Source organism: Suillus subaureus, assembly GCF_016647635.1.
Source record: "Suillus subaureus strain MN1 chromosome Unknown BJ212scaffold_115, whole genome shotgun sequence".
In the NCBI taxonomy this organism is placed as follows: domain Eukaryota; kingdom Fungi; phylum Basidiomycota; class Agaricomycetes; order Boletales; family Suillaceae; genus Suillus; species Suillus subaureus.
Window position 1 is genome coordinate 5,323 of NW_024538671.1, and position 12,753 is coordinate 18,075.

A 12,753-nucleotide genomic window follows, 5' to 3' on the forward strand; every position below is an offset into this window, starting at 1 on the left:
AAAGTTCTTGAGCTGTTAGTATTCACATTGTGAATGCACCAACCTGCAAGCGCCATATGGAAGAGGTCCATGAACATATTGAGGTCCAAGAAGAGGCACCTGGTGATCAACCTGATGATGACATCCATATGGATGTCGACAACCTACCATTTGTATTCCACGATGATGTGGATGTCATTCCAAACAAGCCACCAGGTTCACCTATACACAATCATGGGGTCCAGGCTGAAGAAGTCAAAGATGAGGAAAGAGTTTGGACATGATTTATCCAGACATACCCTGGACAAGTAGCACAGTCACTTGGACAAGCCAAAACCTTATTTGATAGCATTAGGGTGGAACAAGAAGCACTAGGTCTTGATCCATGGGCACCTTTTGCAGGTGAAGAGGAATGGAGACTGGTGAAGTGGTTGATAGCTAGGGTAGGCCAGACTGCAATTGACAAGTTTATGAAACTGCCCATTGTGAGCCATCTATATATGCACATTGATACAACACTTAATTTGAATATTGACAGACTGGCCACATGAAGATGTCTTTTACCAGTAAATACATGCTGATGAAGGCCATCAATAACCTGCCTCATGGGACAGAATGGCAACTCAAGAGCATACATGTTAATGGAAACTTGCACAGCACAAATGGGCAGCCTGAGTGTGAAGATCTTGAACTATGGATGAGGAACCCTGTTGACTGTATACATGAACTTATGGCCAACCCTGAGTTTGATGGCAAAGTCTAATACTCACCTGAGAGGGTTTTTTTGGATGTTGAGGGTAAAGTTTGTCAATATGATGAAATGTAGACTGGAGAATGGTGGTGGGAGACGCAGGTAAGTGGCTTGGGCATCTAAACCAAACAGAGAAACTTACTGAATTGATTTGATCAGCAATGATTACCTGCAGGGGCAGTAGTTGCACCAGTCATCCTCACATCAGATAAAACCTCATTGTCACAATTCCATGGTGATCAAGAGGTGTGGCCTGTCTATTTGACCCTTGGCAACATTTCCAAGGATGTTTGTCATCAACCATCAAAACACACTGCAGTACTGATTGCTTACTTACCTGTGATGAAGTTGGAGTGCTTCTCCTGAGAAACTTGTTTGCTGGAATGCTACCATCTGTTCCATTACTGTATGTCCTAAATCTTGGAGCCACTTGTCAGTGCTAGCAATGATGGCATTGATGTCACTTGCCCTGATCACCAAGTGCATAGGATGCATCCCATCATTGCAGCATACAGTGGCTCAAAAAACTGTCCACATGTTTCTGCATTTTTTACTATTTACAATATTGTGTGAGAATACATAAAGACCTCAGTGACATGCTAATACCATATTGTAGTGCTGCTTCAGGGCTTTGGATTGAGCACCACATTGTGAGAATCAGAGGAGATATGGTGGAGATACAAGGCTTACAAAATCATGACTCATGCAGACCGTTTTTTGAGCACATATTAAAACTATATAAATCATCATTTATGACACCATAACAATCATGCCACCATTAAATAAATTATAAAGTGGTGTCATTATGTCATTTTAAAACCATATCTAACTATACAAACCAAAAATTTCCATATGTCATGGTTATATTCACCATGAAAGCCACCCCCCCTGTTCAAAGGGATAATATCCTCTCTCTTTCCTATTCTGGCCTCTCTGCTTGTCAAATTTCCTCTAGAACTGGAGTATCCAAGTCCACTGTGGCCAAGTTCATCAAAGAAAGTCACACAGACAAGGAAAACTTCTGTGAAGGGTGTCCATCCAAGCTCACCTCTACTGATAGGAGGGCTATTATTCAACATATCACTACAGGAAAGGCTGATAATGCTGTCCAGGTCACCTATTACATCAATTCCACCATCACATTCCCTGTCTCTTCACACACTGTGAGAAACATTCTCAAGACAGCTCATCTCAGGTCAGTAACAAGGAAGAAAAGGTTCTCCTCTCTATCACACATATGCAGAGATGACTAACCTTTGCCTTAGCCCATCAGAATTGGATTACATGGACTGGAAGCATGTTATATGATCATATAAGACCACAATAAATAGGATTGGGTCAGATGGCAAGGTATATATGTGAAAAAAGAAGGGTGCTAGTCCTCTCTGCATATGTGTGATAGAGAAGAGAGCCTTTTCTTCCTTGTTACTGACCTGAGATGAGCTGTCTTGAGAATGTTTCTCACAGTGTGTGAAGAGACAGGGAATGTGATGGTGGAATTGATGTAATAGGTGGCCTGGACAGCATTATCAGCCTTTCCTGTAGTGATATGTTGAATAATAGCCCTCCTATCAGTAGAGGTGAGCTTAGATGGACACCCTTCACAGAAGTTTTCCTTGTCTGTGTGACTTTCTTTGATGAACTTGGCCACAGTGGACTTGGATACTCCAGTTCTAGAGGAAATTTGACAAGCAGAGAGGCCAGAATAGGAAAGAGAGAGGATATTATCCCTTTGAACAGGGGGGGTGGCTTTCATGGTGAATATAACCATGACATATGGAAATTTTTGGTTTGTATAGTTAGATATGGTTTTAAAATGACATAATGACACCACTTTATAATTTATTTAATGGTGGCATGATTGTTATGGTGTCATAAATGATGATTTATATAGTTTTAATATGTGCTCAAAAAACTGTCCACATGAGTCATGATTTTGTGAGCCTTGTATCTCCACCGTATCTCCACATATTCCCACGGTGTAGGGCTCAAATGAAAGCCCTGAAGCCATACTACAATGTGGTATAAGCATGTCCTTGAGGCATTTGTTTGTTCTCACACAATATCATAGATAGTGAAAAATGTCAAAACATGCAGACAGTTTTTTGAGCCACTGTAAGTCATCTGAAACTGATATTCAAGCCAGAGACACACTCTCTGTCTTGTCTTACGACCATTGCATTTGCAAGGTCTTGACTATAACTTCAGCTGTCGCTCTTATCAAGCTGCTGTTGTTATGACTATCCTAGTCTGTAACAGATGCACCTCCTGTTGGCACATCTTGGAATCATCTGACTAGTCAGATTCACTGCATGAGAGGACATCAGGGGCAAAATTGGTATCAATCATGGCAATGGCCCCATGATTACCAGTCTCTTCCTCAAATTTGATGGCAGCTTTTCACCTGGATTTAGTTACCTGAGTTGAGTGAGTCCATGTCATTCAGCCTAGTGCAATGCAACACTCACATTTTGACAACAAGAGTGGTGATGTCCATGTTCCTTGCATTCTTTTGCCTTCTCAAGTTTATGTGCACTACTCTGTTCATTGCACTGCTTATGAATATTTCTCTAGTACCCTTTCATGCACTTGGTGATAATGAGCCTGGTAAAAGCTTGGTCCAGTATCTCACCTTGGCCAGATGAATTTGCATGAATTGTCTATCAACTGGTGAGTCGATTTAATATTATTTTCTATATGTGCTCATACCATGTCATCATTCCAAACATGATCCATGACAGCTTGAATGAATGGTGTGTTGACATTTGAGTCAATTTTGCCTAGCCAATTCAGGTACCATACTTTGGGGCTGCCCTCCTTTTGCTCACATGGTTCTCCATTCTCCAAGGGCTTGATTGTTAACAACTCATTAACTCATGTTGCTTTGTTGAGTGATGCTTCTACACCACACAACTGGAAGAAAATTGGGTGAATGATCATCTTTCTATCATTTGTTAGTTTTCATTAATACCTGAACTCTAGTGTCTAGCTAACCTTCAAGACAGGATGCATGTTTGAAATGTTCTTGCCTGTCATGTCCTTTCCTTTATTCAACTGCTCATTTTCAGCCATCTCGACCATCTTCTGCTCGACTGCATCAGGACACTCAAGAACTTTGTTAAGGCAATCATTAATGATCATGTTTTGGCCAGTTTGCTGATTTGAATTTTCCATCAGGTGTTGCATCTGGGATACGATCTGCACCATCATCAAGCTGTTTGTATTTGCAGATTGTTCATGTGGTGAGCCTTGGTTCATGCCATACAAACCTCTGGCAACATTATTCCAAGGCTGATAATCAGCTCTTGAATTAGGACATGATGTGAGCAAGGGTGATTCACCATATGGAAATGGGTGCGTCCCATTGTTGTATGGTGTCCCTGCAGCAAGTATAACACTCAGTGATGTGGTAAGTCACTATATTAGATATAAGTACCTGCAGCAAGTATAACACTGCTGCAGTACAGTCAGTAAAAGTAATGCTATGAATGAATGAATATTTCACCTCAGTGATGTGGTAAGTCACTGAGGTCTACTGAGTGCTAAGCGATAGGTAAAGTTGTAAGTGAACCAAACATATGTAAACTATGGTAATGTCTGACATTTGTCCATTATTCAACAGTCCCTTGGCCAGACAATGATGCTGAACCTGGAGCTCTGTGTCCCTGATGCCCAAACAAATACAGATTATCATTGTTCTTTGTCTTGGGTGAGTACCAGATTTGTCTAGCAGCAGGGCATTAATATTCAAACAGACTTACCATGCCTTGTGGTTTGCGAGTCATGCTCTGTTGTCCCATGCTGAAGAATGGATCCATCCATGGTAGTCCACTGCTGTGATTTTTGAGGGGGGGGGGCTGGAGAGGTGCATCAGGAAATTGCCAAGGTGACGGTTTTTGTAGTTGTAGTTAGTAAGATCAGATCAAAAATTCACGTGATTGTGTGTAATGACAAAAGTAGACAAAATAATATATAAGATAAGCAAATTGGCAGCAAAGGATAAGATATGGCAAAAAATGTATAATTCTGATGAAAATAGGCAAGTGTACCAGCATTGCTCAACTGCATGATCACCTATGGTCACCAGTGACCACTTGGGATCAAGAGGCTTGGCCCTATAGGATGCTTATGTAAGTCCGAAATTTTTTCAAAGTTCAACATTAGTCTTCTTACTAGTTCCTTCTCTCAATGCTACTACCACCACTTAATTACTCTCTGAATCTTGAACTCTTACTCTCTTTGGCCTTCCCTCTTGTTCCCTCCTTTATGGTTCCTCCTCCTTGGTTCCTCCTCCTTCATGGTCCCTCCTCCCTGGTGGCCCCTCCTTGGTTCCTCCTTAGACCCTCCTTCCTGGATCCTCCTTCATGGATCCTCCTTCATGGACCCTACTTCCTGGACCCTCCTTCACAAACCCTCCTTCCTGGACCCTCCTCCCTCTTATACTCATTTTCTGTCTTTTGTCATGTTATATATGTATATATGTACTTACATCTTGTTTGTTTCATTACAAAATGAATTTCTTTTGGAATAAAATGTGTGTACAAAGGTCAAAAAATTAGCTTTTGTTTGAAGCCACCCAACATTATCAAACTTTGTTGTGGCTGCCAAGTGTTGGCAACATTTGCTGGTTTGGTGAGAAATGGCAAGTAATTGCAGGTAGACTATCATGATTGTGCTTTTGGCAGTTTTTATCCAACTTACTCTGGGTATATAAAGCATTTTCTAGTGAACTATCATTTTGATAGATATTATACAAATTTTAAATCAGGTAAAGCTTGACAAAACTTTACCATTTTCATGTCACTTCCCTGATGTGGTAGCAGTGTTGCATATGGTTTGTTTCACTGGTGCTGTTGCCTTTGACTTTCCTAAGCTAACTGGTTGTTAGGATCAGGTAACCCAGCCCCACTGGGGCATCTTTGTGCACTCTGGGGAAAGCTGTACATCACTGTAGAAGGGGAGGGGAACAGTTAGAAGGGCAGGAAGGAGGATCCCATTTTTCTGGGATGTATGGCAGATCCATAGAACCATGTAATCATACTCAAAACAGAGGGGATTTCGCCTTTTTGGACACTCTAACCAGATGTCATATTATTGCTAATCATATACAAACCCAACCAAGGAATAAGACCTCCATAGCCTAAGAAGAGTCTGTACTATGTTCAAATCTGTACTCTGGTTTAGGTATGCAATCTCATGCTTTGTGTACTTTGGCAAGTACATTTTGATTATATATCCATACTACACTTTGTGTTTGTATACAGGCCCTAACCCTACCCTTTCCACATGCAGTTTATTTTCTCATTTCCCCAGTGATTGCTCCACCTGTGTGTCACCTTAAATGTTACTTATTAGTAAGAGTGATGTGATGTGATGTTCATTACTAACTAGGGGGGGAATCTTAAGCTGCAGTACTTCAGCAATTGTGTCATATCCACATATCCGGATCTCAGATCTGACCCTTATCTCATCTCAGATCCACATCTTATCTCCAATGCTATCCACATCTTATCCCCCTCCAACATCTCATCATTCAATCTGTCCACTTGTCTGGTCTGGTCCACAACTCATCCGAATCCACAACCAGTGCTCATCTCTTTTCGGTAACCCCCTAACTCTGGTATTTCAGTTATCTGTATATCTGTCCTGCTCCCTTATCCGCTACCTATGTTTCATTTCCATTTCATGATTTGTGATCCGTTTCTACTTACCAATAGACTATCCACATGCTTCGTACATAGCCCTGGACTCTGCTGATTGATCATTCTGTTAGATACCTATAGTATATAACCTCCTGTAACTTTCTGTAGTACCTCAGTTCGAATATCATCTTAGTTCTACTCATTTCTGTCCTCTGGACTTGAGTACCTCTACTCTCGTCACCCTCTGAGACTTAGGATTGATTCCTATAGTCTATCCGTATCCGCCTCTGTCTCCAACAGTCCACTACTGTTAGTTTCTAGTCTGGACTCGTCCAGATTAGCCATACGATACTTATCCCTCATCCAGAAGTCATCCGGATCCATTATGCTACTCATCTGACCTTCCGGACGCGCTAGTCTTGCCTTCCTGAAATAAGGGGCAATACTTGGGTAAGGGGCACAGCACACAAGCTGAGGCCGAAGCCCTTCAGATCCAGTTACCCTTTGAGTATGACCTTAACAAATTGCTGCAGCACTCAGCACTGACTTGGGAAGAATTTCTAGCTAAATAGATAAGATATAATCAGTAGATGCAATAAGCCATCTTATCTACTTACATCAGGTGCCTCTAATGTTAAATCAGGTGATGGTGCTACTTTCCTGGGCATCTCATTGTTTCCCATGATGACTGAACCTTTGAGCTTGTTGTTGCACATGATGATGACAAAATGCACTTCAAATCTCATTATTTTAGAGTGCTCTTTTTCAGTTCCTCAGTCTATTATTGCTCAAGTAGCCCTGGTAACATGGGTGTCTCTTTCTGCTACACTTGGATTACTAATACAAAGATTTTAGGGTGGCTGACTCTTGCCATCAACAACCACACTGTTTACCCTGGACTACCCCACTTACTTGTGCAGCAACATCTGAGTAGGGTGAGGTGATTGATCAGTAGAGATGTTGATATCAGGGAGCTGAACATGTAAGCAAATGTGCCCTCTGTTTGACACTTACCACCTTGCAGAAGTGCCATGGGATGCTCTGGCAAATGAATGTCGACATCCTCCAGGGTGAGGATGTCAGTCCTCCATAGCTCACATTCCATCCTACAACTACTGCTTTCTTGACTTGAATCCAATGTGAACAACTGGACGAGGAACAACAGTAAGCAGAATCCATAAGATGTGAGTTGATTTCATTTTCTTTCTTTTGTTTGTATGCTTACACCAGTGAAGAAAATACCCAACAAGTGCATGTGCTCTTAGCTGATGCCCAGCTTGAGGTTGGACCAGATCACCATGACAGCACACAGTATGACTTTTCTTCCATGGATTTTGAGGATGACAGCACAGATGCCAAGGCAACTGAAGGAGATACTATCAGTGGGCTGCTATTCTCTGAGTTTTATTGCACTTGCACTGCACAAAGGTATGTCTGAACAAATGTTTTTGTGCACTCTCTTATTACATTGGTACTAGAGGAACTACCTACCATCAATGACACAACAAGTGAACACATGCACAACACAATCTCCATGCACACATTGTGTGGACAGAGCAGATGCCTGTCCTCACTGACACCTATCTACACTGGAAGTATGGGCCTGAATCACAAGATCTCGACCATAGTTCTGGGCACTCATTTAGCATCTGCAGTGTTGGTATCATGGGTATGTCATTATCAGTCTCTTTGTGATCTCCCTTATTGACACATTTTAAATAGACTTTTCACATAATACAATGGTTCACCAACAGCTCAATGAACCAGGGAATGCCACACTCCTGCGCCATGGTCTCCTTGGTTGTTCACCCATCTAACCAATAGTCGCTATATGCCTTGAGTGTTTAGAGCTCTACCATCAAATTCACCAGCACCAGTCCTCATTCAGCATCCAGTCCATCATGAGAGTCTTGTGTGCACTTCACAATGTAAGCTAATTATATAAATCTCCATGTCATTTACAACTGCCTGCAGGTAACATATAGCCACACATTTCAGAGTCAGTTTACCATAGTGTTTGACATCTATCTTCAAATCCAGTGGTCTATTCAACAATGCATCAACCTCACACTCAACAGGAATCCAGAACTCTAACCCATGTGCTGATCATTCTCAGCAACCAAACGAACCAAACCTTGTCCCATGGTGATTACATAGCATGGATGGCAATCACTCTGCAAAGCACATTGATGGCTCTGGCTCAGCAGATCCATGAATTTTCCAGAGCAATTATTTCATTACTAATGATATTGTTGAACAATTCAGGGATGACATTAGGAACTGTCCTGGTGAATGAAATACCATTCCAAATCCCAGCTGCACAGACAATTGGACTGCTGCAAAGAGTTACAAAGAGGACAAGATTTCTGTCTTTGAGCAAACAGGTATATTTCTCATGGCCTGTCACCATGGTTTTGTAAAGTGTATCATTAAAATGAAGTGCAGTGGCAAGTTGTAAGTAATTGTGTATTCAGGCCATTTTTAATTTAATAAAACATCACATTAGGGCAAAGTATGGCCTTGCTGCAATTAATCGGATGCTTGATGTCTGTGGGAAAGACCAAGCTCTTGGCTATGACATTGGCTGTTCATCATGCAAGACAGTTGCCACCAGCTCCATTGCCACCAAGGCAAATGCTACTAACCTTGTTATTGTGGTCAATGCATTCCATGGGTATGCTCACAACCGTCAATGTCAACTTGCAAACCATCTGTTGTATCTCAATGGCTTTGGGATTGAAGACTTGGAGACATGTGAGCAGATCTTCTCAAGTTCCAATAGTGTCGCTTCACTCATTCGTCATGCATCATATGTATTTCCATTGGGTCCAATTCCTTGACCTTCACTTTGACCAGTGGGATAAGGACAAGTACCTGGAGCTAAGTGCATTTTTCTTGTCTGAATGCATCTTTCTTCTGACTTACAATTTAGGTCATTTCCTGCATAACAACTATATTCAAGCACTTCATACAATCAATGACTTCACCCTGCCACTGGATGACATCAAATTATGCAAATCATTAACAGATGAAGACTTCGTTGAATGGAAGCACAAGGAATCAGAGTTTCTTGCTAACCTTTCCCATGAGTCACCAGCTGACATGTTCGCAGTGACATATGTGGAAGAAATGGAAAAACTTCAATTTCTTGAGTTTTTTTTTTTTAATTCACTTGCCTCCATTCCTGCTAATGTGCTACCTGATTCTAGGGCAAAGTATGGTAGCATTACGAGCATCCCTTTCCTTATGTACATCCCAGCAAACTTTACAGCGTCATCTGGACTCAATGTGCCAATGCAGGAACATTCTAAGGCCACAGAAGCTGAGTGGACCTTGGCATTATGACAACTCCAATTGCAAATGAACATCATTGAAGACTTTGAGCATCATCATGGAATCAGTGAGCACTGGATACCATCAGACCCTCAATATGTGCAAGCACTAGAATACTCCAGTCAACAGCACTTTATTCGTGTAGTTGAGGAACTAGAAGGATTAGTTGTTCAATACCTGTTCAAGTTGTCAAAGGTGAATCTTTCTGGCACAGGTATGATAAATTTTTAATTTAGAAATCAAACTCACAACCAGTGGTCAGGGTACAAGATGCACAAGTACATATCCAAAGCAATCACACAACGATCTTCTGCAATTTGTATGGCACTTGACGGATATAACAAGCTGGCACCTCTGCAAGTCCCACCTCAACCAATCCTTGATTATGCTGAAGTCATAGGATATGCGGCTTTAGGAGAATTCACACTCCTGAAGCATTCACATCATAATTTACTTATGAGGCCATGGGCTACACCAGAAAATTGTGAGATGGCAGCAAAGTATTTCAAAGTCTTATGCTCACATGAAGAGATCACACACTTGAACATTGAGATAGGGAGACTTCATGCTTGGATGGAGTTTGAGGAGAAAAGCATGATCTCTGCAATAGCTGCACTAAACTGCAAAACCTCACCCCTCCTAGCATCTGAGTTGCAGAGGCAATATGCTGCACAATGCCATGTTAACAATATTCACTGTGCCCACCTACAGAGTGTCTGTCTGTTGGATGGTTATACTGGTGTGCTACATTCAACACTTTCATCACAGGAGTTGACAGAGGAGGAAGAGGAGGAAGAAGAGTGTAGCGATGAGGTGCACAAAGAGGCTACAAGACTCACAGATGCTATTACTCATATCATAGTGTAGGGACCGTTGATGTATCTGTCATGCAGAAGAATGGACTTGCCATGCATTGGATCAAATTGCACTGTGACATGACTTGATTGGTATCAAATGCTGCTTCATCAACAGTATTGTTCTCAATTTTAATCAAGTAGATATGCTTATTAGATGTATTAATAGTAGTAGCTACTCGTTGACTTAAAGTAGATTGAAAATGATAGATGTCTTCACTGTTCTGGTTACTGCTCAAGCATCATAACTCATACAAGTTATGATGCTGTGAAGAAGAAATGGGTACTAGGCAGTTAGCAACTAGCACTACTTATCCTAAGAGGCACGAGTTAATTGATCAGCCCGAGAGGACTGCTATTGAAACACTTCCTTCAATTATGTGCAAGGGAAGTAAGTGAGTGAAGGAGTTATAACCTATATTGGCCTAAGAAACTAGAACATGGACCATATGTATACCTTTGAATTTCTATGCCAAAGAATCGACCATGAGCATGGACAAAATCAACCGATGTTAGTATCACAAGAGCAGGATGAACCATTGGAAGATATGTGCAAGCATATTGGATGTCAGATGCTGGTGCAGCAGATGTAATGCACACAAAATCAACCGCGCTCTAGGGAGTGGCCGGTTGCAAGGGATATAGCACAAGTGAAGAACTGTGCTAAACTACCGGTCGCAGGTCGGGTATTCTTGCAAGAGCTTAAGGGTAAGATCCTAGTGGTATGGAACTTCAGAGCAGTTGAATTGCACAGGATTGTCAAGAAAGAGCAAAATAGATGGATTGCACAAGGTCTACAAAAATAATGCAAGAATGACTCTCTTATAGAGCTGAGTCTGGGGGAAAGGGAACTACTCAATTGTATGTACTGTGGTTGTTTATATCGTAGTGCATGAATGTCTGGAATGCATAGGCAAGAATTGTAGCATAGTTAGTGAGTGCATGATGAGTCTATAGGTAATAAGACATCATGTGCTGCAGAATGTGAGTAGACGTGTAATAAGACCTGCAGCTCATTTATGTAGCAATGGCATTTGGGAAAAATAATGCACCAGCAGAGATAGGTGGACATGGATAGGACATGGGAGGGTGGATTCCTAGGACCAGACTGGAGTAAGAGAAGATGGGTCAATATATATGGATTTAATGATCCGTGCTTTATCTCCTCTCCTAAAGGTGAGAAGAACTGTACTATTGATCATACACGCCTAGTGCCAGTATGATCATCACAATGCACTGTGCAAAACACAACTTGGCTAGATAGTTGTTAGAATACCTAGCCAATATATGTCTACTAGTCCTGCCTAGCTGCTACACTTGCAAGCAAGAACATTCAACCCTAAAGGGAATTGCTACTGAGAACAGCTGATGATACTAAAGACCCAAAAGTGCGCAGAGTGCGGGAACAAGTGCACAGGTATGTAGAGTGCAGGAATGCAGAAGTGCAGTCAATGAGTAGTCGATGAGCAGTCGATGCAGAAGTGTGAGATGCTAGGGTAAGGGGTAGGGAAGTCTTAAGGAATGGTGTGGGTAGCAAGTGAGGGCAAGAGTATTGATTGCACAGGTAAGGAAAGTCAAGGTAAGGTGTCCAGGTATAAGGTAACCAATAGGGGCTAAAAAGCGCGCACTAATGGTGACTGCTCCTAAGTAAAACCTAAGGGAAGGAAATACTGTAGAAGGCCCATGAATACAAAGTAGTCACCCTAGGCACTTTATACTAGCTAAACCCTCTCGGAAATGGAAGGGACAGGACAGACAGGCAGTAGGAATATGTAAAGACATGTAATAAGGCTGCAACACTTGTTACAACACACAAGGCAAGGCAAAATATGTACCAATGAGGTAGGATGGACAATGGACTGACATGGGACATCTGTAAGGTAGTCCAAAGGCGCGGGAAATCGACCACAGGTATGCACGCAGCACGGGAGTGAATGCGCGGGTCTGCAGAGCGTGGGAATACGTGTCCAGAGCGGGTTGAGTGCAGGAAAAGCAGTTGATGGTTTTGTAGCTTTCCATCACCTATATCAAAAGATGGCCATTGCAAGCCTAGCGGGAATATGATCATCACAGCACAGTAACAGCAGAATGGTGAAGACATCTATCATTTTCAATCTACTTTAAGTCGATGAGTAGCTACTACTATTAATACATCTAATAAGCATATCTACTTGATTAAAATTGAGAACAATAC

General features: G+C 41.7%; 3 protein-coding genes across 3 annotated transcripts; 2 read left to right on the forward strand and 1 right to left on the reverse strand.

Moving 5' to 3' along the window:
- Nucleotides 1-3,433: 3,433 nt before the first annotated feature.
- On the reverse strand, nucleotides 3,434-4,552 carry BJ212DRAFT_1305295 (uncharacterized protein; the record flags this gene model as incomplete). Its single annotated transcript, XM_041333739.1, has 3 exons — nucleotides 3,434-3,580; nucleotides 3,725-4,110; nucleotides 4,492-4,552. 3 exons carry the CDS (start codon nucleotides 4,550-4,552, stop codon nucleotides 3,434-3,436), a joined length of 594 nt encoding a protein of 197 aa, XP_041185882.1.
- Nucleotides 4,553-9,474: 4,922 nt separating this feature from the next.
- BJ212DRAFT_1450167 (uncharacterized protein) lies at nucleotides 9,475-10,572 on the forward strand (the record flags this gene model as incomplete). Its single annotated transcript, XM_041338800.1, has 3 exons — nucleotides 9,475-9,483; nucleotides 9,778-9,919; nucleotides 9,968-10,572. 3 exons carry the CDS (start codon nucleotides 9,475-9,477, stop codon nucleotides 10,570-10,572), a joined length of 756 nt encoding a protein of 251 aa, XP_041185883.1.
- A 266-nt stretch (nucleotides 10,573-10,838) lies between these two features.
- BJ212DRAFT_1305297 (uncharacterized protein) lies at nucleotides 10,839-11,637 on the forward strand (the record flags this gene model as incomplete). The annotated part of the gene is made up of 7 exons (XM_041333740.1): nucleotides 10,839-10,950; nucleotides 11,076-11,148; nucleotides 11,179-11,351; nucleotides 11,388-11,420; nucleotides 11,473-11,493; nucleotides 11,517-11,543; nucleotides 11,585-11,637. The coding sequence occupies 7 exons, from the start codon at nucleotides 10,839-10,841 to the stop codon at nucleotides 11,635-11,637; spliced, it is 492 nt and encodes a 163-aa protein (XP_041185884.1).
- Nucleotides 11,638-12,753: the final 1,116 nt, after the last annotated feature.